This window comes from Salvelinus alpinus, chromosome 6 (genome assembly GCF_045679555.1).
Source record: "Salvelinus alpinus chromosome 6, SLU_Salpinus.1, whole genome shotgun sequence".
Classification (NCBI taxonomy): Eukaryota; Metazoa; Chordata; class Actinopteri; order Salmoniformes; family Salmonidae; genus Salvelinus; species Salvelinus alpinus.
Genome location: NC_092091.1, coordinates 70,104,077 through 70,132,041, shown reverse-complemented (window position 1 = coordinate 70,132,041; position 27,965 = coordinate 70,104,077). Strand labels below are relative to the sequence as shown.

Here is a 27,965-nt window from a genome sequence, read left to right as displayed (position 1 = left end):
TGGGAGTTAAGCTGAGACTCTTCAGCACATTAACAGTCCACTGAGCAGCCGGTGGGTGTGAGTGACGGGCAGAGTGTGTGTGTGTGGAGACAGGGAGATGGCCCTCCGACACTCTCCTCGGCTGGGTGCATTAGCAGTCAGGAAGAAGGATGGATGAGAGGGGCGAGGAACTCACGCTGGTTTGGGAAGGATGGAGGGCAGACCTCACACTCACAGCCCCTGGGAGCCGTGTGTACGTGTACGTGGGTGTGCATGTTTGAGAATTCTCAAGTGTGTGTGTGGGTGTGCACATCTCTTAGAATTCTTAAGTGTGTGTGTGCATTGTAGGATTTACAATGAATGTAAAACATACAGTGCATTCGGGAAGTATTCAGACCCCCTTCATCTTTTACACATTTTGTTACAGCCTTAATCTAAAATGGATTAAACCGTTTTTTCCCCTCATCAAATCTAGACACAATACCCCCATTACATTTTTGCAAATGTATAAAAAATAATGTAAATATTACATTCACATAAGTATTCAGACCCTTTATTCAGTACTGTGTTGAAGCAGCTTTGGCAGCGATTACAGTCTTGAGTCTTCTTGGGTATGACGCTACAAGCTTGGTACACCTGTAGTTGGGGAGTTTCTCCCATTCTTCTCTGCAGATCCTCTCAAGCTCTGTCTGGTTGGATGGGGAGCATCGCTGCACAGCTATTTTCAGGTCTCTCCAAAGATGTTCGATCTGGTTCAAGTCCAGGCTTGTCAGAGACTTGTCCCGAAGCCACTCCTGCGTTGTCTTGGCTGTGTGCTTAGGGTCGCCTCAGTCTGAGATACTGAGCCCTCTGGAGCAGGTTTTTATCAAGGATCTCTCTGTACTTTGCTCCGTACATCTTTCCCTCGATCCTGACTAGTCTCCCAGTCCCTGCCGCTGAAAAACATCCCCACAGCATGATGCCGCCACCACCACTCTTCACCGTAGCGATGGTGCTAGGTTTCCTCCAGAAGTGACGCTTGGCATTCAGGCCAAAGAGTTCAATCTTGATTTCATCAGACCAAAGAATCTTGTTTCTCATGGTCAGAGTCTTTTAGGTGCTTTTTGGCAAACTCAAAGCGGTCTGTCATGTGTTTTTTACTGAGGAGTGGCTTCCGTCTGGCCACTCTATCATAAAGACCTGCAGAGATGGTTGTCCTTCTGGAAGGTTCTCCCATCTCCACAGAGGAACTTTGAAGCGCTGTCAGAATGACCAAGGCCCTTCTCCCCCAATTGCTCAGTTTGGCCAGCTCTAGGAACAGTCTTGGTGATTCCAAACTGGATGGAGGCCACTGTGTTCTTGGGGACCTTCAATGATGCAGACATTTTTTGGTACCGTTCCCCAGATCTGTGCCTTGACACAATCCTATCTCGGAGCTCTACGGACTATTCCTTCGACCTCATGCCTTTGTTTTTGCTCTGACATGCACTGTCAACGGTGGGACCTTATATAGACAGGTGTGTGCCTTTCCAAATCATGTCCAATCAATTGAATTTACCACAGGTGGACTCCAATCAAGTTGTAGAAACATCTCAAGGATGATCAATGGAAACAGGATGCACCGGAGCTCAATTTGAAGTCTTACAGCAAAGGATCTGAATACTTATGCAAATAAGGTATTTCTGTTTAGGCTATAACATAACAAAATGTGGAAAAAGTCAGGTGGTTTGAATGCTTTCCGAATCGTATGCACTGTACACAGACTCAGTTTATTAGGTACACCAACACATTCACCAAAATGAATCGCTCCTACAGTAGGTGAGCCATGTAGCCATGGTCTGCTATTAAGCAGGCAGACAGGCATTCAGTTACTGTTCGAGTGAACATTAGACTTTGAGCGTGGTATGATCAACGGTGCTAGGTACACCGGATCCAGTATCTCAGAAATAGTCGCCCTCCTGGGCTTTTCACGCACAACAGTGTCTAGGATTTACCGAGAATGGTGCGACAAACAAAAACCATCCAGTCAGCGAGAACAGCTCATTGATGAGAGAGGTCGAAGGAGAAGAATCGTACAAGGTAACAGGTAGGCCATCAACAGACAAATAACCGCGCAGTACAACAGTGGTGTGCAGAACTGCATCTCGGAACGAACAACTCGTCAATCCTTGTCACGGATGGGCTATTGCAGCAGACGACCACACCGGGTTCCACCGCTATCAGCTAAAAACAAGAAGAAGCGGATCTAGTGGGCACATGATCACCAACACCGGACAATTGAATGGAAAAACATTGCCTGGAGCATGACAGCGAGTTCAGTTTACTTGAGTGGCCTGCGCAGTCCCCAAACCTCAACCCAATATATCATCTTTGGGGTGAGATGGATTGGGCTGTTCGCAGCATGAACGTACCACTGTCCAATCTGCAGCAACTGCGTGATAGCATCGCGTCATCATGGACCAACATCCCCGTGGAACGTTTCCAAAACCTTGTAGAATCCCCCGAAGAATTCAGCCTGTTCTGGAGGAAAAGGGGGGTCCGACCCTGTACCTAATAAACTGGCCAGTGTGTGTATGTCTTTCTGGCCCCTGCCCAAGTGTCTGATCAGAATTCTAATAGTGTATTTTTATGTCCCAAAATTAAATAGGAAAAACACTGGATTTTGTGTGTCTTCTTCTTCTTATCATCAAACTCCAACTGAGATTAAAGTAATATGAAATATATATTATAATACATGCCCTAACACTACTATTTCAGTCTGCTTCAGTCGGCGACTATAGGATCAAGCATAATGCTGCCACCCGCTGTTCACCTACTGCATGACACAGAACGGTACATCCTGAGTAGGCAAATAATACTTTAAAAAGGCTACTTCAGTTAATGACTAGCCACAATCATGTGATTGTCTTGTTGGTTGAATTCCAAATGATATTCAGCCAGTAGACCAAAATGATGTCCACTCTCTACGTGGCCGTATAAAGGACGTCCAGTCTTTATGTGGCCGTATAAAGGACGTCCAGTCTTTATGTGGCCGTATAAAGGACGTCCAGTCTTTATGTGGCCGTATAAAGGACGTCCAGTCTTTATGTGGCCGTATAAAGGACGTCCAGTCTTTATGTGGCCGTATAAAGGATGTCCACTCTTTAACGTGTCCGTATAAATTATGTCCACTCTTTACGCGGCCGTATAAAGGACGTCCACTCTTTAACGTGACCTTATAAAAGGAAGATATTACCACAGAAGTAATAGACCAGCATAGCACGTAGAGCATTATAACAGAGTAGACTAGAAGAGTAGATTAGATTAGAATATAATAGCCTTCATGGCAGCAGTTTCTGTGGTATATAATGTAAACCCAGTAGACTCGACACATTATCTAATAGGGTTGGTTTTTAAGGTCACACTACTGTCAAAAGCAACTAATCCTTACCGTACTGGAGGCTTTGACCTTTCCAAACTGCTCTGGTATGAGCTCCAAATGCTGCTGACCCCACACCGTGCCAAGGCCTATAGAATATGCACACTAGCACATTCATAATAATAAAGGTCAACTTACGTGTGAACATGGTGAGGAACCATGGAATGGCATAGAGCTGCAAGGTGATAGAGAGAGGATGTAGTCAATGAAATAAATAAAGTCATGCATTTCTACTCTGTTCTATGCATTACAGTAGTATTCTTTATGGAACATTCCTAGCTATACACTTTTGTTAGTACACATTCCAATCCAAAACACATCAAATCAATGTCATACAAAATCCACTAAACTGTTTCATCGATTTAACTTCTTCAGCAGAGACATTTCGTAATTCAGCCACACAAACTTTGTCTGATCTGATGTCTGCTAAGTTTGCATAGCCTCTGTGTGTGTGTGTGTGTGTGTGTGTGTGTGTGTAAGAGAGAGGTGGCAACAAACTGCTGAGTACTTGAAGTCTATGGAGTCCCTCTCTCCCTCCCTCTCTCTCTATCCTTCCCTCCACACACACACACACACACCTCTTCCAGGATTAGGGTTGGGGGAGGGGGGGTATTGCAATGGAATTGATTTCAGCTGGTTAATTAAATAGGAGAGGAAAATGCTAAGCGGGGCTGGTAGGCTGCCTTCCTGGAGATGGTGGACCCCCTCCATACCCAAGGGTAATGAGTTACTCAGAGCCTCGGACTCAATTTGAGCAGTCTCCTCCACAGAGCCCTGGCTAGGCCTCATGGGATTAGTTGTCGTAGAAAGGTGTGAATGGCAGCCAGGGGAGGGAGGCCAAAATATATGTGGCCAAATTGAAAACAGCTTAAATTGAACAAGCGGGCCGGGGAGTCTAGCCTACATGCAGAATGGCAGTAGTGGTCCTATGGCTTGAAGCATTACAGGAGGAGACAGCTACAGTACACTGGGCTGGTGACTTATGTGTATTTGACAACGTAGTAGTATATGACATTGTCTGTTATTGTGTAACCACCACAGCACACTGTACTTCCACACGTATACAGGGGAAACAGGGTTCATGTTGAGGTCACTGGGAAGTCTAACATTTGGGCTTTTTATAGCCTCCATACGGATTTATTACTTTGAGAGAACAACAGCCATGAAATCCCTCCATCTCTCCACACCCTCCGAACTTCAGAAGTTAATTATTTATGGTTTGGATCAAACTTCAAAACATTAAAAGCTGTATCAACACACGGAGTTCAAATATCATTATCCCCGACCAGACTGGGAAAATAACGTTTCAATCCTTCGCCTTTGAAAGGGAAGTTAAACAGCGGTTCACAAGTGTCGAGATGACATCATTAGAAAACCAGGCACTCGGTTAACCTCTGAAGAGGCTTGGAATCTGAAGTCCACCAGCATCGTTGCTTGACCACAAAAGAAGAACCATTATAAGAAATATGCTCAAGGTAATGCTTTGCGGCAGAATAACAAATGTTTTTGTTGAAATCACTATGTAGATGTGGACAGAAAAGTTGGTTCTTTAATTGTTTTAGTGTGCCACTTCCTTTATTTCCCTAAAGGAACCTGTAAAACACCCACAGGAAAACCAGTGAAACATCGAATTGTCATTATTTTCCCCCCACAGTGTCTAATCACCATGGTTTCACTGATATATGGTCTGTGGTTTCAGGTTGTCATTGTAAATGAGAAACGGTTCTAAACCGACCCAGCTGGTTAAATCAATTTGAACTGGAAACAAAGTCAGTGTTTCCTACAGGAGCGGAGTTACACACGTCATCAAACACCTCCACCATCCATCTTTAAAAACAGGGCACCATAAAACCCTGGCCCCTGTTTGATAGACTCAGCCTTTCTCTGGAAGAGGTCCCCAGGGCTGGTCCACTGAGGTGACACACATTCATCAGCACGATAACACCTTGATTAGAGCCTATAGAGCCTTTAACCTTGCTACGGTGTGAAGAGAGAGAGAGAGTGTTCTGGAACGGGGGTTGAGGGCCGGGTGTTCGACGACCTTATAGCAAGGCCAGGCTGTCATTAGACCCTAGAGCAGGCCAGACTGTCATTAGACCCAGTATAAATTATCCCAAATGCACCGAGTGGAGGGAACTTGGCCTTGGCCCAAAACTGAGAGGGGCCAACCCGAACAGAAACTCTCAATGACAACCAGGACTCTATTAGAAGGGTGTGATAGTGGTGATTCTTTATCCCTGACCAGGGAGTCTGGGACTGGGCCAGATTCCAGACTTCTCCTCCATCCTCCCCATTGTCCCTCACCTTTCATGATCTAAAAACTCACAGAAGGAAAGAAGCGTTTTCTAATAAGTACCCTTCAGCACTGTTCTACTGTCAGATGTACAGTAGGGCCCCTCCAGTTAAGTACTTCCCCTCAGACTTTGTGTGTATAAACGCATTTCAGCTCATCCACTACAACTGTTCCCTTATCAGTTATATGACGATCAGCCCCCTCATGTCAGTTTTATGATCCTTCGGCACTGTTCTCCAGTCAGTTTTTGCGTCAGGACGACGCAGCCCAGACCGCATTTCAGTACTTACATCAGGTATGAATCCGATCTCATTGAGGTGGTTGCTGAGCTCCGGGTCGTGGAAGGCGATCATCTGGGAGAAGACGGTGAGGTACTCTGAAACAGGTGCAGCACAGAGGGAGAGTTCAAATCTAGCGAAAGATTAGTAGTGGTCCTATCTGAGGAACGCTATTCATGGGTGTCTGTTGCAAAACATTTATCTACGTTGTGCCATATTGAACAAGACCCAGAAGCTATTGTGACATCAGATTAGATTGGGCATTGTGTCGATATTTTGTACCAGGACTATAAAGAGATGTTTGTGTCGTGTATGGTCTCCACACAAAAACGTAATTGAGCTTCATTATTTTTATTCCAAAACAAAAGTACACTAAAATCCAAGACAGACCAACATTGGTGAGATTAGATGAGACTGTGGTGGGACAATAAACAACACTCCACATTGAGTTTAAGTGGTGTGTTTGTTATCCCAGATCACATTGTGGGACTAAATCAACAATGGACTAATGTAACAAAAGATAGTTTGGGTGGAGTTTTCCTTTGAGTAATAAGGCAAAGAGACTGTAGTATATTGTGAATATCACACAAAAAAGGGTGTTATTAGACAACTCTTAGATGCAGTTCTATAAATACACCTACTAGCGGCATACATTGAACACTGACATGTTTATGTAGATTAAAGATTGATTTATTGGGATGATGGAGGCTGCTTGTTATTCAAGTGTCACTGTACATGGAGGGACTCACCTTGGATAACGTGAGAGTTGTCCTTCAGGAAGAAGTTGTACAGGTATTTGGGGATGAAGGCCGACATGCAGGCGTACGCCAGGGCTGCAGACAACAAAGGGGAAGATGAGGTGAAGAGAGAAGGGAGGAGTATCAGCGATACACATTGTACTTCTGCAAATCAACAACTCCCTAGTTTAACAAGGTTTGACATAGCCTTACCTTCATTGTTGAAATTCAGCCAGAGGAATGGTGCACAAAGTGAATCCAAACCTGAACAAAACATGGGGTACAATCGTAAACCACATCAACACTAGAATTGAATTGGCTAGATTGAAAATGTATGACTTGACTGCCACCCAGTGGTCTATTGACCACAACACAGCATGGATGTGAGTCACTGCGTCAGATTGTGACAGCAGAGAGACAGACTCACCCTGCCAGTAGACCAGGTCAGGGTGAGACACCACCCAGGCCTTGAGCACACGCCTGAACTTCCTGTGGCCCTGTGGCGAGGACAGTAGCTCGTCATACTGGTGACAGCGAGGGATGTCCACCTCAATCTGGGAGGAACAAACACACCCATTAGAAATGTGTGAACCAAGGCTTTGTGATGGATATATATCTGTTCAATATGAAATTATAAAACAGCCAAAAAGAATAACATTTGCCCATCAACTGATAACCAGTCCACAATGAGAAGAGCAGATACCTGTCTGTCAGTGGGTATAGGAGTATCCTTATCAATGCTGTCATATTTGGCTTGAATGTCCCCCTGGAGAGAAAAAGGAATCTAATCAACCAAAATAACTTCCCATTATCATGGCATGGCACAGTATTAAATGAAAACCAGCAGTAAATCAAGTTCATAATCTCTATGGTTATCAGCTTTATTTATCTCTAGAAACAAAACAATGTATTTCTCTCTATGGTTATCAGCTTTATTTATCTCCACAAACAAAACAATGTATTTCTCTCTATGGTTATCAGCTTTATTTATCTCCACAAACAAAACAATGCATTTCTCTCTATGGTTATCAGTTTGTCCTACCTCGACTCCCAGGAGAGCAGCCCAGGCCAGTCCACGTATGAGAGGAGGAATGTCTACCCTCGCCTCCTTCCACACCAGGTTCTTCTTGTATGGGTATGCCTGTGGGACAAACAGCACAACCAGATCCTTTTCTAATCATAAGATTAGATTCTATTGTAATTAAAAACCTTTATTTATCCAGATAAGTCATTGAGAAGACACTGTATTTTACTAATCTGGTTGATATAACACATAGCTCCACTTTAATTCAACACCCGATACAATAAAGATAGACACCAAGGCCTGGACACACCAATAGAAGACTTTAATAATCACCAGACAGGAACACAAAGATGAGTAAAAGAGTGTGAGCTCAGGACAGGGTCAAAGTGACTTTGGGTACTCCTCGTCTTTCTATTCCTGGAATCATTGGGAACTGCGGGGTCTTAAAAACTGCAGAGGCAGAGTGATTGCATTTGTACTGGGTTGTGAGAGAATGGTGTGTGTGTGTTAGAGCTCAGACCTTGAGGAGCCTGTCGAAGAGGATGATGCGGATGAGTTGGTACTCTGTGTCCCTCTCCCTGATGATGAGTGGCAGCGTGACGGTGCAAGACAGCTCATTGCTGCTGTTGGACTGGGACAGACTAGACTGTCTGGAGAGACAAAGAGCGAGAGACAGCGAGAGAGAGACAGACACAGCGAGAGAGAGAGACACAGAGAGAGAGCGCGTGAGAGAGAGTGAGACAAAGAGAGACAAGGGAACAAAAAAGCAAGAAGGGAACATTACCCATCTCCATCAGTCATTAAAAAGAACAAGCCATAAAATGAAAAATAGAAGGGATGCGAGAGCTGAGGACAGATAGACTAAGTCAATACGTGCCAAACAAGGAGTAAAAGATGAGAGGATTCTTACTCATCTTCCAATAAAGGATAATATGCCTCTCCTGCCACATCTTTCAGTCTCTGAAAGAGAGAAGCCAGATTTTAATTCTCAACACAAATGTTCTGGTTAATTTCAAATTCAACTATGTGGAGAAAAAAACACTGGTCATTACAGTCCCAGTAGAGACCTGTCGTGTGGTGTTGGTAGAACACTGGTCATTACAGTCCCAGTAGAGACCTGTCGTGTGGTGTTGGTAGAACACTGGTCATTACAGTCCCAGTAGAGACCTGTCGTGTGGTGTTGGTAGAACACTGGTCATTACAGTCCCAGTAGAGACCTGTCGTGTGGTGTTGGTAGAACACTGGTCATTACAGTCCCAGTAGAGACCTGTCGTGTGGTGTTGGTAGAACACTGGTCATTACAGTCCCAGTAGAGACCTGTCGTGTGGTGTTGGTAGTACACTGGTCATTACAGTCCCAGTAGAGACCTGTCGTGTTGGTAGAACACTGGTCATTACAGTCCCAGTAGAGACCTGTCGTGTGGTGTTGGTAGTACACTGGTCATTACAGTCCCAGTAGAGACCTGTCGTGTGGTGTTGGTAGAACACTGGTCATTACAGTCCCAGTAGAGACCTGTCGTGTGGTGTTGGTAGAACACTGGTCATTACAGTCCCAGTAGAGACCTGTCGTGTGGTGTTGGTAGAACACTGGTCATTACAGTCCCAGTAGAGACCTGTCGTGTGGTGTTGGTAGAACACTGGTCATTACAGTCCCAGTAGAGACCTGTCGTGTGGTGTTGGTAGAACACTGGTCATTACAGTCCCAGTAGAGACCTGTCGTGTGGTGTTGGTAGAACACTGGTCATTACAGTCCAAGTAGAGACCTGTCGTGTGGTGTTGGTAGAACACTGGTCATTACAGTCCCAGTAGAGACCTGTCGTGTGGTGTTGGTAGAACACTGGTCATTACAGTCCCAGTAGAGACCTGTCGTGTGGTGTTGGTAGAACACTGGTCATTACAGTCCCAGTAGAGACCTGTCGTGTGGTGTTGGTAGAACACTGGTCATTACAGTCCCAGTAGAGACCTGTCGTGTGGTGTTGGTAGAACACTGGTCATTACAGTCCCAGTAGAGACCTGTCGTGTGGTGTTGGTAGTACACTGGTCATTACAGTCCCAGTAGAGACCTGTCATGTGGTGTTGGTAGAACACTGGTCATTACAGTCCCAGTAGAGACCTGTCGTGTGGTGTTGGTAGAACACTGGTCATTACAGTCCCAGTAGAGACCTGTCGTGTGGTGTTGGTAGAACACTGGTCATTACAGTCAAAGTAGAGACCTGTCGTGTGGTGTTGGTAGAACACTGGTCATTACAGTCCCAGTAGAGACCTGTCGTGTGGTGTTGGTAGAACACTGGTCATTACAGTCCCAGTAGAGACCTGTCGTGTGGTGTTGTTAGAACACTGGGCATTACAGTCCCAGTAGAGACCTGTCGTGTGGTGTTGGTAGAACACTGGTCATTACAGTCCCAGTAGAGACCTGTCGTGTGGTGTTGGTAAAACACTGGTCATTACAGTCCCAGTAGAGACCTGTCGTGTTGGTAGAACACTGGTCATTACAGTCCCAGTAGAGACCTGTCGTGTGGTGTTGGTAGAACACTGGTCATTACAGTCCCAGTAGAGACCTGTCGTGTGGTGTTGGTAGTACACTGGTCATTACAGTCCCAGTAGAGACCTGTCGTGTGGTGTTGGTAGAACACTGGTCATTACAGTCCCAGTAGAGACCTGTCGTGTGGTGTTGGTAGAACACTGGTCATTACAGTCCCAGTAGAGACCTGTCGTGTGGTGTTGGTAGAACACTGGTCATTACAGTCCCAGTAGAGACCTGTCGTGTGGTGTTGGTAGAACACTGGTCATTACAGTCCCAGTAGAGACCTGTCGTGTGGTGTTGGTAGAACACTGGTCATTACAGTCCCAGTAGAGACCTGTCGTGTGGTGTTGGTAGAACACTGGTCATTACAGTCCCAGTAGAGACCTGTCGTGTGGTGTTGGTAGAACACTGGTCATTACAGTCCCAGTAGAGACCTGTCGTGTGGTGTTGGTAGAACACTGGTCATTACAGTCCCAGTAGAGACCTGTCGTGTGGTGTTGGTAGAACACTGGTCATTACAGTCCCAGTAGAGACCTGTCGTGTTGGTAGAACACTGGTCATTACAGTCCCAGTAGAGACCTGTCGTGTGGTGTTGGTAGAACACTGGTCATTACAGTCCCAGTAGAGACCTGTCGTGTTGGTAGAACACTGGTCATTACAGTCCCAGTAGAGACCTGTCGTGTGGTGTTGGTAGAACACTGGTCATTACAGTCCCAGTAGAGACCTGTCGTGTGGTGTTGGTAGAACACTGGTCATTACAGTCCCAGTAGAGACCTGTCGTGTGGTGTTGGTAGAACACTGGTCATTACAGTCCCAGTAGAGACCTGTCGTGTGGTGTTGGTAGAACACTGGTCATTACAGTCAAAGTAGAGACCTGTCGTGTGGTGTTGGTAGAACACTGGTCATTACAGTCCCAGTAGAGACCTGTCGTGTGGTGTTGGTAGAACACTGGTCATTACAGTCCCAGTAGAGACCTGTCGTGTGGTGTTGGTAGAACACTGGTCATTACAGTCCCAGTAGAGACCTGTCGTGTGGTGTTGGTAGAACACTGGTCATTACAGTCCCAGTAGAGACCTGTCGTGTTGGTAGAACACTGGTCATTACAGTCCCAGTAGAGACCTGTCGTGTGGTGTTGGTAGAACACTGGTCATTACAGTCCCAGTAGAGACCTGTCGTGTGGTGTTGGTAGAACACTGGTCATTACAGTCCCAGTAGAGACCTGTCGTGTGGTGTTGGTAGAACACTGGTCATTACAGTCCCAGTAGAGACCTGTCGTGTTGGTAGAACACTGGTCATTACAGTCCCAGTAGAGACCTGTCGTGTGGTGTTGGTAGAACACTGGTCATTACAGTCCCAGTAGAGACCTGTCGTGTTGGTAGAACACTGGTCATTACAGTCCCAGTAGAGACCTGTCGTGTGGTGTTGGTAGAACACTGGTCATTGCAGTCCCAGTAGAGACCTGTCGTGTGGTGTTGGTAGAACACTGGTCATTGCAGTCCCAGTAGAGACCTGTCGTGTGGTGTTGGTAGAACACTGGTCATTACAGTCCCAGTAGAGACCTGTCGTGTGGTGTTGGTAGAACACTGGTCATTACAGTCCCAGTAGAGACCTGTCGTGTGGTGTTGGTAGTACACTGGTCATTACAGTCCCAGTACAGACCTGTCGTGTGGTGTTGGTAGAACACTGGTCATTACAGTCCCAGTAGAGACCTGTCGTGTGGTGTTGGTAGAACACTGGTCATTACAGTCCCAGTAGAGACCTGTCGTGTGGTGTTGGTAGAACACTGGTCATTACAGTCCCAGTAGAGACCTGTCGTGTGGTGTTGGTAGAACACTGGTCATTACAGTCCCAGTAGAGACCTGTCGTGTGGTGTTGGTAGAACACTGGTCATTACAGTCCCAGTAGAGACCTGTCGTGTGGTGTTGGTAGAACACTGGTCATTACAGTCCCAGTAGAGACCTGTCGTGTGGTGTTGGTAGAACACTGGTCATTACAGTCCCAGTAGAGACCTGTCGTGTGGTGTTGGTAGAACACTGGTCATTACAGTCCCAGTAGAGACCTGTCGTGTGGTGTTGGTAGAACACTGGTCATTACAGTCCCAGTAGAGACCTGTCGTGTGGTGTTGGTAGAACACTGGTCATTACAGTCCCAGTAGAGACCTGTCGTGTGGTGTTGGTAGAACACTGGTCATTACAGTCCCAGTAGAGACCTGTCGTGTGGTGTTGGTAGAACACTGGTCATTACAGTCCCAGTAGAGACCTGTCGTGTGGTGTTGGTAGAACACTGGTCATTACAGTCCCAGTAGAGACCTGTCGTGTGGTGTTGGTAGAACACTGGTCATTACAGTCCCAGTAGAGACCTGTCGTGTGGTGTTGGTAGAACACTGGTCATTACAGTCCCAGTAGAGACTTGTCGTGTGGTGTTGGTAGTACACTGGTCATTACAGTCCCAGTAGAGACCTGTCGTGTGGTGTTGGTAGAACACTGGTCATTACAGTCCCAGTAGAGACCTGTCGTGTGGTGTTGGTAGAACACTGGTCATTACAGTCCCAGTAGAGACCTGTCGTGTGGTGTTGGTAGAACACTGGTCATTACAGTCCCAGTAGAGACCTGTCGTGTGGTGTTGGTAGAACACTGGTCATTACAGTCCCAGTAGAGACCTGTCGTGTGGTGTTGGTAGAACACTGGTCATTACAGTCCCAGTAGAGACCTGTCGTGTGGTGTTGGTAGAACACTGGTCATTACAGTCCCAGTAGAGACCTGTCGTGTGGTGTTGGTAGAACACTGGTCATTACAGTCCCAGTAGAGACCTGTCGTGTGGTGTTGGTAGAACACTGGTCATTACAGTCCCAGTAGAGACCTGTCGTGTGGTGTTGGTAGAACACTGGTCATTACAGTCCCAGTAGAGACCAATATACTACTACAATGTCTTGCTCCTGTTATTGTACGGTAATGTTAAATCTATTAGTCACAGTGGTGTCCTCACGTTCTTCAGCTGGCACAGAGACAGTGTGACGGTGGTGTCATCCAGGAGGAAGCTCCTGTCCCTGCCTTGGCCAAACGACTCCCCATCCTCCAGCAGGAAACTAACACAGAGATTGAATTCAACATTTATTCATCTGGATGAGAAACTATATAATAGCATGGACCTACTTAAATATAATATAGTTAACTAGTTCAGACGTAAACATTATTCTAACTTTGTGCTTTAGGCTTTGCTCTATGATTAAAATGGTTATTGGAGACAGTACAGTGGAAAGGCATGATGTATATAGCTACATTATCTGAGACAGTAGAAAGACATGCTGTATATAACTTCATTATCTAAGACAGTAAAGGCATGTTGTGTATAACCACATTATTTGACACAGTAGAAAGTCATGCTATATATAACTACATTATCTGAGACAGTGGAAAGACATGCTTTATATAACTACATTATCTGAAACAGTCCGGTAGAAAGGCATGCTGTATATAACTACATTATCTGAGACAGTGGAAAGACATGCTTTATATAACTACATTATCTGAGAGAGTCCAGTAGAAAGGCATGCTGTATACAACTACATTATCTGAGACAGTAGAAAGGCCTGCTGTACATAACTACATTATCTGAAACAGTCCGGTAGAAAGACATGCTGTATATAACTACATTATCTGAAACAGTAGAAAGGCCTGCTGTACATAACTACATTATCTGAAACAGTCCACTAGGTAGAAAGGGTGTGTTGTACAGTACTTGGGCAGGGTGCAGACGGGAGGCTTGGACTGGATGATCTCCTTGTTCGTCAGTTCCTTCTCCAGGTCTCCTCCCGCCAAACACCACAGGTGGTACACCTCGTCTATGGCCCTCTCCCCCAGGTACTCCTCATCATCATCTGTGACATGATTGATAGATTGATTTAACTGTCTAATACATTCAAATCAGTCACATTTCAATTCATGTCATGTTATGCATTCACTTAGCCAGGATAGTCCAGTCGATATCAATTGCCACTGTTTTCCAGGGATTCCTGGGTTCCATTAAATCCCACACTAAGCATCAAGGATGATACACTGTGGTCCTCTACATGGGAAAATGTGGTCGCCTGAGATGTATCCTTTATCCATAGAGCCAGGTCTACGATGGTAAACAACAATTTATAATATATGTGCATCCGTAAGTGTGTGCTTGCTTGTGTGTGTGTGTCCATGTGTGCCCATGTCAGGGCATGCATGTGTGCACTCTGACCTTTGCAGAGCTGGCTGATGTCCTCTGGTAGCTCCAGGTGGGCACAGCGCAGGGAGGAGGAGAACAGCCCGACGGGCTGCTGGAACGGGGCGTAGAGACACGACACGCCCTCAAACACGGGGTCAACCAGCAGCTCTGCAGGGGTGGGTCTGGATGGAAGCACAGAGTGAAATCTCAAACTTTTTTGAACATGCATCAGAAACATATCGACGCACTTCATCAAAGGTTCAGATTTCACGACAAAAATGTTATGTGAAGTGTTCTCAAATGTTCTCTCTAAAACGTACCATGTTCTCATTTGGGCATGTTTTTGATCCCTTTCCCTGTTATTGCCCTGTTATTACCCTGCACATAGTTCAGCTGCATGACAAAAGTACCTGGAGAAAGCATGGAGAATGGGCCTCCCAACAGGAAATGATAGCCCACACAACAGAGTCCAATCCACATGATATAAAACATCTCTGGTTGAGTTACCTTCTGGAGGACAGGAAGGTCAGGCATTTCCTTAATAATGTTAGGACGTTCTCAGGCAGCTCCTGTAACAGAACGTTGACAATCACATTAGTTATGCTACAATCCAGACCCACAGCCCCAATCTCCCTCTGCTTTTATGGCTTTTCAGCATCCTAAAGAAATAAAATAGCCTGAGAAAGGTTAAAAGCCTTTTTACAAGGGAAACACTTTGGCAAATGGAGGGCACATGAATTTCATTAGCACACATATACACGCGAACAGATGCGCGCACAAACACACACAGCTAGCGGTTACAAGTTACAGGGCATTGTTTCGGTATTTGATGAATTGTGGTCATTTACAATCACATTCGTCTCTGGATCAACAATACAGCATATAATAAGGTGTAGTCTATCTACAACATCATAAAACATGACTTTACCACACATTAGGCAATCTACACATTAGGCCAACTAGGAATTCTAGGACAATCAACCTTTCTTAGAGTGGTTTTAGCGGGCCAGTGTAATAAATAGTGACTTGTGATAGATTTCAAACTCACCCTAATCGCATCCAAGCATCCGTGCTCCTCTGCAAGGACTGTGACTATGTCGTCAATGCAACCTGAGAACAACAAACACAGACCACCATGTCATAAACAATGAACAACCCCATCATAACCAATCCGTGGCTCACCAGGCTGATGGACATGGCAACACGTTCACTTACCCAAGGTGATGATGAATTTCAATCTCTCGCTTATTTCAATGTTCTGCAGTAGTCTTCTACCCTGTGAATAAAAAGTTGACAGTACATGAGGACAGAATGACTTCCTCCTAACGACAATATTACACTTTACTTGAACCCTCAGTTCAATGGCTATATAACACTGTCATAACATCTGTCAATGACAGTCCTGACTTTTGATTGACAGCTCAATCAAACAATCAGTCATTAGGTCAAGACATGGGGATGTAAGAGAGCTTACTGCACACAGCTCAAAGAGCAGGACTCCCAGCGACCACACGTCTGTCTTGGGCCCCGAGGGAAGGGGGTTCTCCCCCTGGGAGGGGTCACTACGGTGGACTGAGCCCTGGGCGATGACCTCTGGAGCCAGATAGGATGGGTACCTGTGGACAGAGATAGTCAGAGAGAGGGTCAAAGGTCAATTGAATACCCTGCAAGACATAGAAAACTTTGAGAGCGTTGAGGTTGTCTTGAATTAAATTCAATGAAAACTGTTTGCAACAGATAACATTTGACAATGAACAGACTTTGATGATTAATCTACCTAAATATTCCAGGTACTTCCTGTTTCGTTGAAGTCATTGTTTAATGATGCATGTACAGTACATTGATTCATATCAAGGAATCTCCGTAAACACGAGACAGATAAAGCTTATTTCATCTTCAAACCAGATGTTTTACTTGGAGACTAGATAACACAGGACATCAGAGGCAGCGGCGAACACACACACACACAATCATTCCCCCATTCAACAACAGACTATTACCCACAAAGACTTTCTAAAACATGAGGGCCTTTGGGTTTTGGATAAGACTTAAGCTATCTATTACAGTACTTGAAACAATGGATTACTTTAATAAACCTGGATATCATAATGGCTGGTCATGGCTCACATCAACACCATTATCCCAGAAACCCCAGACCCACCCCAATTTGCATACCGCACCAACAGATCCACAGATGATGCAATCTCTATTGCACTCCACACTGCCCTTTCCCACCTGGACAAAAGGAACACCTATGTGAGAATGCTATTCATTGACTACAGCTCAGCGTTCAACACCATAGTGCCCTCAAAGCTCATCACTAAGCTAAAGACCCTGGGACTAAACACCTCCCTCTGCAACTGGATCCTGGACTTCCTGACAGGCAGCCCCCAGGTGGTAAGGGTAGGTAACAACACATCTGCCACGCTGATCCTCAACACATGGGCCCCTCAGGGGTGCATGCTCAGTCCCCTCCTGTACTCCCTATTCACTTATGACTGCACAGCCAGGCACGACTCCAACACCATCATTAAGTTTGCTGATGACACAACAGTGGTTTGCCTGACCACCGACAACGATGAGACAGACTATAGGGAGGAGGTTAGAGACCTAACCGTGTGGTGCCAGGACAACAACCTCTCCCTCAACGCGATCAAGATAAAGGAGATGATTGTGGACTATAGGAAAAGGAGGACCGAGCATGCCCCCATTATCATTGACGGGGCTGTAGTGGAGCAGGTTGAGAGCTTAAAGTTCCTTGGCGTCCACATCACCAACAAACTAACATGGTCCAAGCACACAAAGACAGTCGTGAAGAGGGCACGACAAACCTATTCCCCCTCGGGAGACTAAAAAAATTGGGCATGGCCCCCAGATCCTCAAAAAGTTTTACAGCTGCACCATCGAGAGCATTCTGACGGGTTGCATCACTGCATGGAATGGCAACTGCTCGGCCTCCGACCGCAAGGCACTACAGAGGGTAGGTGTACAGCCCAGTACATCACCGGGGCCAAGCTTCCTGTCATACAGGACCTCTATACCAGGCAGGGTCAGAGGAAGGCCCTAAAAATAGTCAAAGACTCCAGCCACCCTAGTCATAGACTGTTCTCGCTGCTACCGCACGGCAAGCGGTACCAGAGCACCAAGTCTAGGTCCAAGACGCTTCTTAACAGCTTCTACCCCCAAGCTATAAGACTCCTGAACAGCTAATCAAATGGCTACCCATACTATTTGCATTGCCCCGCCCCCTCACCCCACCACCGCTGCTATTCTGTTATTATCTATGCATAGCCACTTTAATAACTCTACCTACATGTACATAATTACCTCGACACCGGTGGCCCCAGCACATTGGCACATTGACTCTGTACCGGTACCCCCTGTATATAGCCCCGCTATTGTTATTTACTGCTGCGCCTGAATTATTTGTTATCTCTTACTTTTTTAGGGCTTTCCTTAAAACTGCATGGTTGGTTAAGGGCTTGTAAGTAAGCCTTTCACTGTAAGGTCTACACCTGTTGTATTCGGCGCATGTGACAATATGTGATTTGATAAACAATAGATTGACCAGTACATGTCATAGTAATGCATCTCATTCTATTTCACTAACAGCATTTAAATACTGTGTTGTGTTCACAGAGGGATCTATGACATCCATTACCAGAAGATCCACAGTACTGCAAGTCCCAGACATTCAAGGTTCCCAATCTTTCATTATCATATCATCATTTATCATAGTTATCTCTATATGACAGTGGAACATGTATTGCTTTTAACCCGTATAGATTAATTGGTAGAGCATGGCGCTTGCAGGCCTGGGTTGTGGATCCAATTCCCACGGGGCACCAGTACGAGAAAAAAAAGTATGAAAATGTATGCACTCACTACTGTATGTTGCTCTTAGAGCGTCTGCTAAATGACTAAATGTTCAAAAAATGTGTTTTCACTGCCTAATCTAAATGTCAGTCACAATTGATTAGCTTTTCACATCTATCGACACATTCATTGTACATGGGAGGTTAGATGTGAACAGGACTTACCCAATAGGAAAGTCCACATCCGCCCCGTGGTCTGTCATGTAATAGAGCCCAAACTTAGCCAGCTTCACCTTGCCCTACAAAGAAACAATGTTACATAAGACAATGTTCAATGTATTGATGGCCTTATGATAAATCAATAATGCATCAATAACGTGATGACAATTAGCCTGTTTAAACGAGAGCACAGGTTTAACCAGGCTAGATGACAATGGCAAATGGCGTTAAAAGCCTTTCCATTAGACCCCAACTGATAGGGAAGGGAGGTAACCTACCTTGCCGTCCATGAGGACATTCTGTGCATTGAGGGCTCTGTGAACCATCCCATGTTTGTTCATAAACTCTAGTCCCTCCAAGGCCTCATAGGCTATCTGGAGAACTCTCTCTGGGCTGTAACAGACAGACAAGGCCTGAGAAATATTATATACACATTATAAAACTTGGGAGTAGCTTTAGGACCTGTGGTGTTTGGCTTGAAAAAGGGTTATGTATGGTACTCAGAGTCTGTCTTTGTTTTCCAGTCAACAAAGCTACAACAGGTCGCTGTGTGTACTAAATATGTAGTCATTTTCCCCCTGCCGGGTCTGTAGAGTTGAGGAGCTCATTCGGTAAGTGTTTTAGATGGAAGAGGTTTGTGTTATTATCGGTGTCAACCAGTAGATGGCAAGGGGAGTGCATAGCCTAGTCCTGATGTAATGAAGCTATTCTTCTTTGTTCAGTTAAACCATGGTCATTCTACTGACAGAGAGATAGAACTGAGTCCTCTTAACATTCAATAACATAGTACATTATCATTGTACTACATCTATATATAGTCTTTATATCATGTAAATATTTTACTATATAGATATAGTGCCTTCGGGTATTATACTATTTCTTATGGTTGTTGCTTTGTCGAGAAGGAACCTGCAAGTAAGCATTTCGTTGGACAGTGCATAATAACAAATCATTTGTAGACTGCAAATTGACCGCAAGTAGCTTAAACAGATATCATATTTGTCTAAAACAGCCATTTCAAACCTTGCTTGCAGTTGTATACGATCACATATACAGTATCTCTATAATGTGTGGGAATACTCTAGAACAGATTCCAAAATTAAAATCACTTGGAGCTGATTTGCTGGTGTTTTTAGTCTTTTATGTTCAACAATAAAAAAAAATACTAAATAAAATAACACTTCCTTTTTATATAAGAAAACTTAGGTGTCTAAATAAAATAACAGCCGGGCCAAATTCGGCCCGCCAGTTGGTCAACCCTGTGCGACTAATAAAAAAACTTGAAATCTTACCTGACAGTTTGAACCTGTTTCTGGAAATCATTTATACTGCTTTCGTAGTGTTCCGTCACAACAACAAGCCGTTCTGGAAGAATGAAGAAGAAAAGGTGTGAAATGGTAGATCAATATGACATTGGTCAGCCCTGGCATTTAATTGATTTATATGTTTAATATGTGATTTCAAAACATCTGTTTTACGGTCTGCTGCTTGTTCTGTATTTTTTCCCCCAGCAAGGCTGTCATTTTGTTGTTTTTCCAATGAAGGAGTGTGCCTTTAAGTTAAAGGTTTAGCCACAACATGATTGGTTAAACATAGCCAGGAAGAATCTTCTAAATGAAACGCTGGCGCCATGTGTTGTGATAACATACATATGCAATTACAAAGCTTTAAAGCTGTACTCAGTCCTTTATAACTTCCCATCCACCCAGCCCACACAATAAATGGAAAAACAAAATGTTATGACTAAATGGAATACAGTTCATGTCAGAATTTACTTTTCTTGGCAGGTTAGGAGAACTTTCGCAGCAGTTTGGAGAATTAGGTAAAGGTTAGGAAAAGGGTTAGGGTTAGCTAAAATGGACAAAAAATATATACTTTTGACATCAATTTGACATAAGCTTCTAGCCGTGACTATAAAACATCTGGGCATAAAAAAGGATGAAACAAAGCAGGCTAAAGTAAGCTTTTAACAACTCAGGAAGTCCATAACGACCGTACTGTGTATACTTTGGCCAAAAATCATTCATGTGTCCAATAAAATCTGCATAATGTGGATTTGGGATGATTTCCGGTATTTGTTGAGACTTTTAATAAAACGCGTTCTTGTGGTAATATGCGTAGCAAACAAAAGCCAAACAAGTTAGATTGTGCAGTTGGAGTTTGCCAAACACATTCAGTTATTTTATAGTGACTCGGATGAAACAGAAAACACTACTAAAAAACAGAGACATTGTTGAAAGCTGAGAGAGCCTATTGAGGAGGTATAACCTGTGATGAAGTTTCTCTATATTTGCTCAACTGTAAACGACAAACTGGGGTACAAGTCAACGTTTAAACTTGTGGGTATGACCGCAATGAAGTCAATATGAACAGCCTCTTTTCACACAACAATACACAAGATTATTAGGTGTTTTTCCAAATAGAAAGGGAAGGTCAAGCCTCTGTTGGAATACACTGAACGCACACCGTTCCCTCTTCCTTCTGAATGCACACTGTAAGTAAGCATTTCACTGTTAGTCTACACCTGTTGTTTACGAAGCATATGATGAATAACATTTGATTTGATATTAATAGGACACCAGTCATATACAGTAGTAGATGCCAAAGGGAAGGGGATAGGATTTAAAAGCTGCTGTCGGTCTGTCACGTCAGTACCAATCTCCCCTTGTCTTCTTTAGCTTCACTCTCCATCCCACCCTCCCAATACTAGGATATTTCTGGTAGTGGAGCGTTGTCACGATACCAGTATCGCGATACTAGGATACCTGATTTTCCATGTATTCTTCCCATCTTCACAATCTCTGAAAGCCAGATACAGTCGAATAGAGGAAACAAGGATTCCACTACCAAGTCACTCAAGATGGCACCGACAAACATGGTCACCTCGCTTCGAGTCCTTAGGAAACTATGCAGTATTTAGTTTATGTATTATTTCTTACATTGTTACCCCAGGAAGGCAGTCATCAATGACCTCTTATTACATACACCCGGGAAGAACTATTGGATATAAGAGCGACGTCAACTTATCAACATTACGACCAGGAATATGACTTTCCCAAAGCGGATCCTCTGTTTGGACCACCACCCAGCACAATGGATCTAATCCCAAAAGCCAACCCAAAACAACGGCGCCACAGAAGGGACAGACGGAGCGGCCTCCTGGTCAGGCTCCATAGACGTGCATGTCGCCCACAGCTCCCGAGTATACTACTCGCCAGTGTTCAGTCTCTTGACAACAAGATAGACAAAATTCGAGCAAGGGTTGCCTTCCAGAGAGACGTCAGATATTGTAACATTCTCTGTTTCACGGAAACAACGCTCTCTCGGAATTGGTTCATTCACTGGGCTTCTCCATGCATCGTGCTGACAGAGACAAACACCTCTCTGGGAAGAGGAAGGGCGGGGGTGTATGCTTCATGATTAACGACTCATGGTGTAATCATAACAACATACAGGAACTCAAGTCCTTCTGCTCACCCGACCTAGAATTCCTTACAATCAAATGCCGGTCATATTACCTCCCAACGGAATTCTCGTCAGTTATCGTCACAACTGTGTACATTACTCCTTAAGCAGACACCAAGACGGCCCTCAAGGAACTTCACTGGACACTATGTAAACTGGAAACCATATATCCTGAGTAGGGTTGCACATTTTGGGGAATATTCAGAGATGGAAACTTTGTGGAAATTAATGGGAAAATATGGGAATTAACAGAAATATATGCAAATTAATATTAATACCATTTAAATGTAGATGTTTTTTTTATTGGATATATTTACCATATCATATGGAGACAAATATAAACCTTATCATCAGTAGACATAATTGCAAATTATTAAATACTTCCAATAGAAATAAAAAAAACAATTTAGTTACAAATTGAACTTTAATAAAAATTAGTTGACTCTTCACATGGGATGATTTCACTGAACAACAAAAGAAAGGGAATATTGAATAATCCATTGCATCTCCCAAAAACGTTTTCAACATACAACTGGAAAATGATAGTCTAGAAACTAAAGCTTTGGTTGTTTTCATCTCAGGCTTCCATGTCTTCTCCCTGGACCTCCACAATGTCCACCTCTTGAACATCAGACTCTGAGGCCTCATCTTCACTGTCCCTTTCCAACCTTGTTGAGGATGGCTCATTGTCAGGCTCAAACAGCCTCAAATTTGCCCGGATGGCCACCAATTTTTAAACCTGGTCAGCCTGTTGTGTGCTTTGGTGTGTGTGTTCCCAAACAAGGACCAGTTGTGCTCTGAGGTGGCTGATGTTGGTGGGATTTGGAGGATGATGGAGGCAACAGGGGAAAGAGCCTCAGATCCACAAAGTCCCTTCCACCAGGTGGCTGATGAGATATGTTGGCAAGACTGCCATATTGCATCTCCATCCCAAAACCCTTGCTTCAAAGTGTACATCGCCAGACTGCCAAGAACCTTGCCCTCATCCAGGCCAAGGTGGCGAGACACAGTAGTGATGACACCATAGGACTTGTTGATCTCTGCACCAGACAGGATGCTCTTGCCAGCATACTTGGGGTCCAACATGTATGCTGCTGCGTGTATGGGCTTCAGGCAGAAGTCTTCACGCTTTTTGATGTATTTCAGAACTGCAGTATCCTCTGCTTGGAGCAACCGTGAAGCGGGCAGTATGGATTTCTTCTCTTACATCTGCAAGCATCAGAACATCAGACAGGATGGCATTGTCTCCCTCAATCCGTGCAATGGCTACTGCTATAGGTTTCAGGAGTTTTAGGCTGCTTACCTCTCTCTCCCAAAATACATCATCCAGGAGGATCCTCTTGATGGGGCTGTCCATATCGGCAGACTGTGATATGGCCATTTCTTGGACTCCTTCCCCTCCAGGAGACAAATATGACGACAACACCACCCCAACGGGTGCTGCTGTGTGGTGCTCTTATTCTTCTTATTCTTGGTGCTCTTATTCTTCTCACTTTGCTTGGTGAGGTAGATTGCTGCTATAACTTGATGACCCTTCACATACCTAACCATTTCCTTGGCTCTCTTGTAGAGTGTATCCATTGTTTTCAGTGCAATGATGTCCTTGAGGAGCAGATTCAATGCATGAGCAGCACAGCCAATGGGTGTGATGTGAGGGTAGGACTCCTCCACTTTAGACCAAGCAGCCTTCATGTTCGCAGCATTGTCTGTCACCAGTGCAAATACCTTCTGTGGTCCAAGGTCATTGATGACTGCCTTCAGCTCATCTGCAATGTAGAGACCGGTGTGTCTGTTGTCCCTTGTGTCTGTGCTCTTGTAGAGTACTGGTTGAGGGGTGGAGATGATGTAGTTAATTATTCCTTGCCCACGAACATTAGACCACCCATCAGAGATGATTGCAATACAGTCTGCTTTCTCTATGATTTGCTTGACCTTCACTTGAACTCTGTTGAACTCTGCAAATGAGTAGATAAAGCATGTCTGGTTGGAGGGGTAAAATTCAGAAATCTCTTCCAATACACATTGCCTGTACGCATCAGAGGTGAACCAGTTGCATACACAGCTCGAGCTGTGTATGCAAGACATTCATCAGCATTTCTCTGACTACGTTCCTCCACTGAGTCAAAAAAACATCTGATTCCTTGAGGACCATGAGCTGTTGCTATCAGGTGTCTGATTCATAATTTCCACCTTGAATAGAAGTAGAGGGACTTTTGTCAGAGGTTGCTTCTTGTGTGCGCTGAGGGAACTTTATGCACTTGGTCCGAAGTTTCTGCATCTTTGTTGCATTCTTCACATATGATTTGGCACAGTATTTGCAAATGTACACAACTTTTATGGAAACAGGTGAATTAACACTCAGTTAGCAGGCTCAAGCAAGCTGATTGATGTAAATGATTTAAACACACTTTGCTGTAGGCTACTATTTACTACTTAACAAAAAGTAATGTATGTCAGATAAAATATATTCACCCCACCCAGTATGGTAATCAAAACTTACCAGAAAACATGCAGTCCTTGGATCAGACAGTGTAGTAGCGTGGGCTCAATAGTATCGCATTAGGGTGCAAGATCTTGAGAATCAGCTGTACATGTGATGGAAGAATGCACTGTACATGCAGAGGGTTGCAATTCCATTGAATTGGGGATAGTTTAACCAAAATATGCCACAAGACCTAGAATTGGCTTATGTGTATCCCACAAAAAAGGTTCACTGTGATTAGCTAACTTTTTTGATGAATTTAAGCAAAATTCCCGGGCTGAACTTCCCATGGAAAATGCCCTCCCCCACCCTCCCTTTGGCAAATCCGACCACGACGCCATCTTGCTACTACCGTCTTACAGGCAGAAACTCAAACAGGACGTACCAGTGACTAGAACCATTCAACGCAGGTCTAACCAATCGGATTCAACGCTTCAGGATTGTTTTCATCACGCAGACTGGGATATGTTCCGGTCAGCCTCAGAACAACATCAATAGATACGCTGACTCGGTGAGTGAGTTTATAAGGAAGTGCATTGGAGATGTTGTACCCACTGTGACTATTAAAACCTACCCTAACCAGCAACCGTGGATGGACGGCGGCATTGTCGCTAAACTGAACTCGCGAACCACCGCATTTAACCATGGAAAGAGGTCTGGGAATATGGCTGAATATAAACAGCGTAGTTATTCCCTCCGCAAGGAAATCAAACAAGCAAAATGCCGGTACAGGGACAAAGTGGAGTCGCAATTCAATGGCTCAGACACGAGACATATGTGGCAGGGTCTACAGGAAATCACAGACTACAAAAAGAAAACCAGCCATGTCACGGACACCAACGTCACGCTTCCAGACAAGCTAAACACCTTCTGTGCCCGCTTTGAGGATAATATAGTGCCATCGTCGCGGCCCACTAGCAAGGACTGTGCCCCCCTCCTTCTCCGTTGCCGACGTGGGTAAAACATTTAAACGTGTTAACCCTCGCAAGGCTGCTGACCCAGACGGAATTCCATGCCCCATCCTAAGAGCATGCGCAGACCAGCTGGCTGGTGCGTCTACAGACATATTCAATCGCTCCTTATCCCAGTCTGCTCTCCCCACATGCTTCAAAATGGCCACAATTGTTCCCTGTACCCAAGAAGGCAAAGATAACTGAACTAAATGACTACTGCCCCGTAGCACTCACTTCTGTCATCATGAAGTGCTTTGAGAGACTAGTCAAGGATCATATCACCTCCACCTTACCGGCCACACTAGACCCACTTCAGTTTGCATACCGCCCCAACAGGTCCACAGACGATGCAATCGCCATCACACTGCCCTATCCCATGTGGACAAGAGGAGTACCCATGTAAGAATGCAGTTCATTGACTACAGCTCAGAATTCAACACTATAGTACCCTCCAAGCTCATCATCAAGCTCTCAAGACCCCCCCCCCCTGTGCAATTGGGTCCTGGACTTTGATGCATGGTGAAGGTAGGAAATAACATCTCCACTTCGCTGACCCTCAACACTGGGGCCCCACAAGGGTGCGTGCTCAGCCCCCTCCTGTACTCCCTCTTCACCCACGACTGTGTGGCCATGCACGCCTCCAACTCTATCATCAAGTTTGCAGACGACACAACAGTAGTGGGCTTGATTACCAACAATGACGAGACAGCTTACAGGGAGGAGGTGATGGCACTCGGAGTGTGGTGTCAGGAAAACAACCTTTCACTCAACGTCAACAAAACAAAGGAGATGATTTTAAGTTCCTGAGCGTACACATCACAGACAAACTGAAATGGTCCATCCACACAAGAAGGATCAACAGCGCCTCTTCAACCTCAGGAGGATGAAGAAATTTGGCTTGTCACCCAAAACCCTGACAAACTTTTACAGATGCACAATCGAGAGCATCCTGTCGGGCTGTATCACAGCCTGGTACGGCAACTGCACAACCCTTAACCACAAGGCTCTCCAGAGGGTGGTGCGGTCTGCACAACGCATCACCAGGGGCAAACTACCTGCCCCTCCATGACACCTACAGCACCCGATGTCAAAGGAAGGCCAAAAAGATCATCAAGGACAACAACCACCCGAGCCACTGCCTGTTCACACCTCTACCATCCAGAAGGCGAGGTCAGTACAGGTGCATCAAAGCTGGGACCGAGAGACTGAAAAACAGCTTCTATCTCAAAGCCATCAGACTGCTAAACAGCAATCACTAACTCAGAGGCTGCTGCCTACATTGAGACCCAATCACTGGCCACTTTAATAAATGGATCACTAGTCACTTTAAACAATGCCACTTTAATAATGTTTACATATCTTACATTACTCATATCATATGTATATACTGTATTTTATACCATCTATTGCACCTTGCCTATGCCGCTCGGCCATCGCTCATCCATATATGTACATGTTCTCATTCAACCCTTTAGATGTGTGTATTAGGTAGTTGTTGGGGAATTGTTCGATTACTTGTTAGATATTACTGCACGGTCGGAACTAGAAGCACAAGCATTTCGCAACACTCGCATTTACATCTGCTAACCATCTGTATGTGACCAATCCAGTTAGGCCTATTTAAGTGCTGCAGCAGTGCTTTACCATAGGTGTATTCTGTGCATTCAGATCACTTTTACTCCAAGGAAGGTAGGTTGAGAGAGTGATGCATTTTCACCACATCAAGAATAGGACCCAAAAGACCCATTGACAAACAGACAGAGATGCGTAGTCCTACCATGCTTCCCTCTGGAGATGTCTACGTACTGGCAGAGCCTGGGGTGGGTAAGGGTCTTGAGCAGCTGGAAGCGGCCCAGGATCTTGATGGAGTTGGGGGTGAGGGGGAGGCCGTTGCTCCCGCACACATCGTGGGGGAGAGCTGAGGCAAAGAAGGTAAAGGCCCCTAGCTGGGCGTCTCTCAGTGGCCTCATGACTGCTCCAGTGTCCACTTCAGACTCACAGTTGACAGCTCCACCAACCCACACACCCTATGGAAAACACAGAGACATTAGATGCATTGAAACAAATGATGAACAGTTTGGTTCATGTTTACAAACACTCATTTTAATTTGAAACTATATCTAAACACAACAGGTGCAATGTAGCTAAAATACAAGTTATATCACAGCTTTTAAACGCAGAAATAATTTCAGACATAACACAAAATAATGGTTACCACACACTTTCATATCCACTTCATTTACTTTGTCATCTTGTACAAGCATTACCTAATAGTGTATTTAGGGAGGCATATAACTGGTTTGTAAACAGTAAAAGTGGATACAGGCAGCTAACTAAATCGGAAGCTAGCGACAGTGCTGCAGTTAGCTTGTACAATAAGGGATGCAGTATGCAGAAAACAATGAATGAATAAAACTGCAACGACTTTTCAAAATTTGAATGAACACTTACGTTTAGTGAACGTCTGTCCTCATTTCCAAAAAAATCTGACCGTAGATTTTACTTGGATTATATTTTGCAGAATCTTCTCTTTCACGGGATGAAGTGATCAGCTGAGAGATAACGTGACCCATGACGTCAATTTTCAGCGACGAAGCTTTAGC

General features: G+C 44.7%; 1 protein-coding gene across 1 annotated transcript in view; it reads right to left on the bottom strand.

The window, feature by feature from the left end:
- tbck (TBC1 domain containing kinase) overlaps positions 1-27,945 on the bottom strand; it is a 90,525-nt gene extending 62,580 nt beyond the window's left edge. Inside the window, exons 1-21 of the mRNA XM_071407701.1 lie at positions 27,814-27,945; positions 27,140-27,389; positions 19,755-19,827; positions 18,741-18,855; positions 18,469-18,542; positions 15,903-16,044; positions 15,644-15,704; positions 15,477-15,538; positions 14,936-14,997; positions 14,462-14,610; positions 13,970-14,108; positions 13,217-13,316; positions 8,619-8,668; positions 8,229-8,358; positions 7,727-7,825; positions 7,388-7,450; positions 7,112-7,238; positions 6,898-6,948; positions 6,697-6,780; positions 5,960-6,045; positions 3,515-3,551 (exon numbers count right to left, since the gene is read on the bottom strand). Coding sequence (XP_071263802.1) covers positions 3,515-3,551; positions 5,960-6,045; positions 6,697-6,780; positions 6,898-6,948; positions 7,112-7,238; positions 7,388-7,450; positions 7,727-7,825; positions 8,229-8,358; positions 8,619-8,668; positions 13,217-13,316; positions 13,970-14,108; positions 14,462-14,610; positions 14,936-14,997; positions 15,477-15,538; positions 15,644-15,704; positions 15,903-16,044; positions 18,469-18,542; positions 18,741-18,855; positions 19,755-19,827; positions 27,140-27,332 — 1,897 coding nt within the window. The 5' untranslated portion in view covers positions 27,333-27,389; positions 27,814-27,945. The remainder of the gene's footprint in view (positions 1-3,514; positions 3,552-5,959; positions 6,046-6,696; positions 6,781-6,897; positions 6,949-7,111; positions 7,239-7,387; positions 7,451-7,726; positions 7,826-8,228; positions 8,359-8,618; positions 8,669-13,216; positions 13,317-13,969; positions 14,109-14,461; positions 14,611-14,935; positions 14,998-15,476; positions 15,539-15,643; positions 15,705-15,902; positions 16,045-18,468; positions 18,543-18,740; positions 18,856-19,754; positions 19,828-27,139; positions 27,390-27,813) is intronic.
- Between the last annotated feature and the right edge of the window lie 20 nt (positions 27,946-27,965).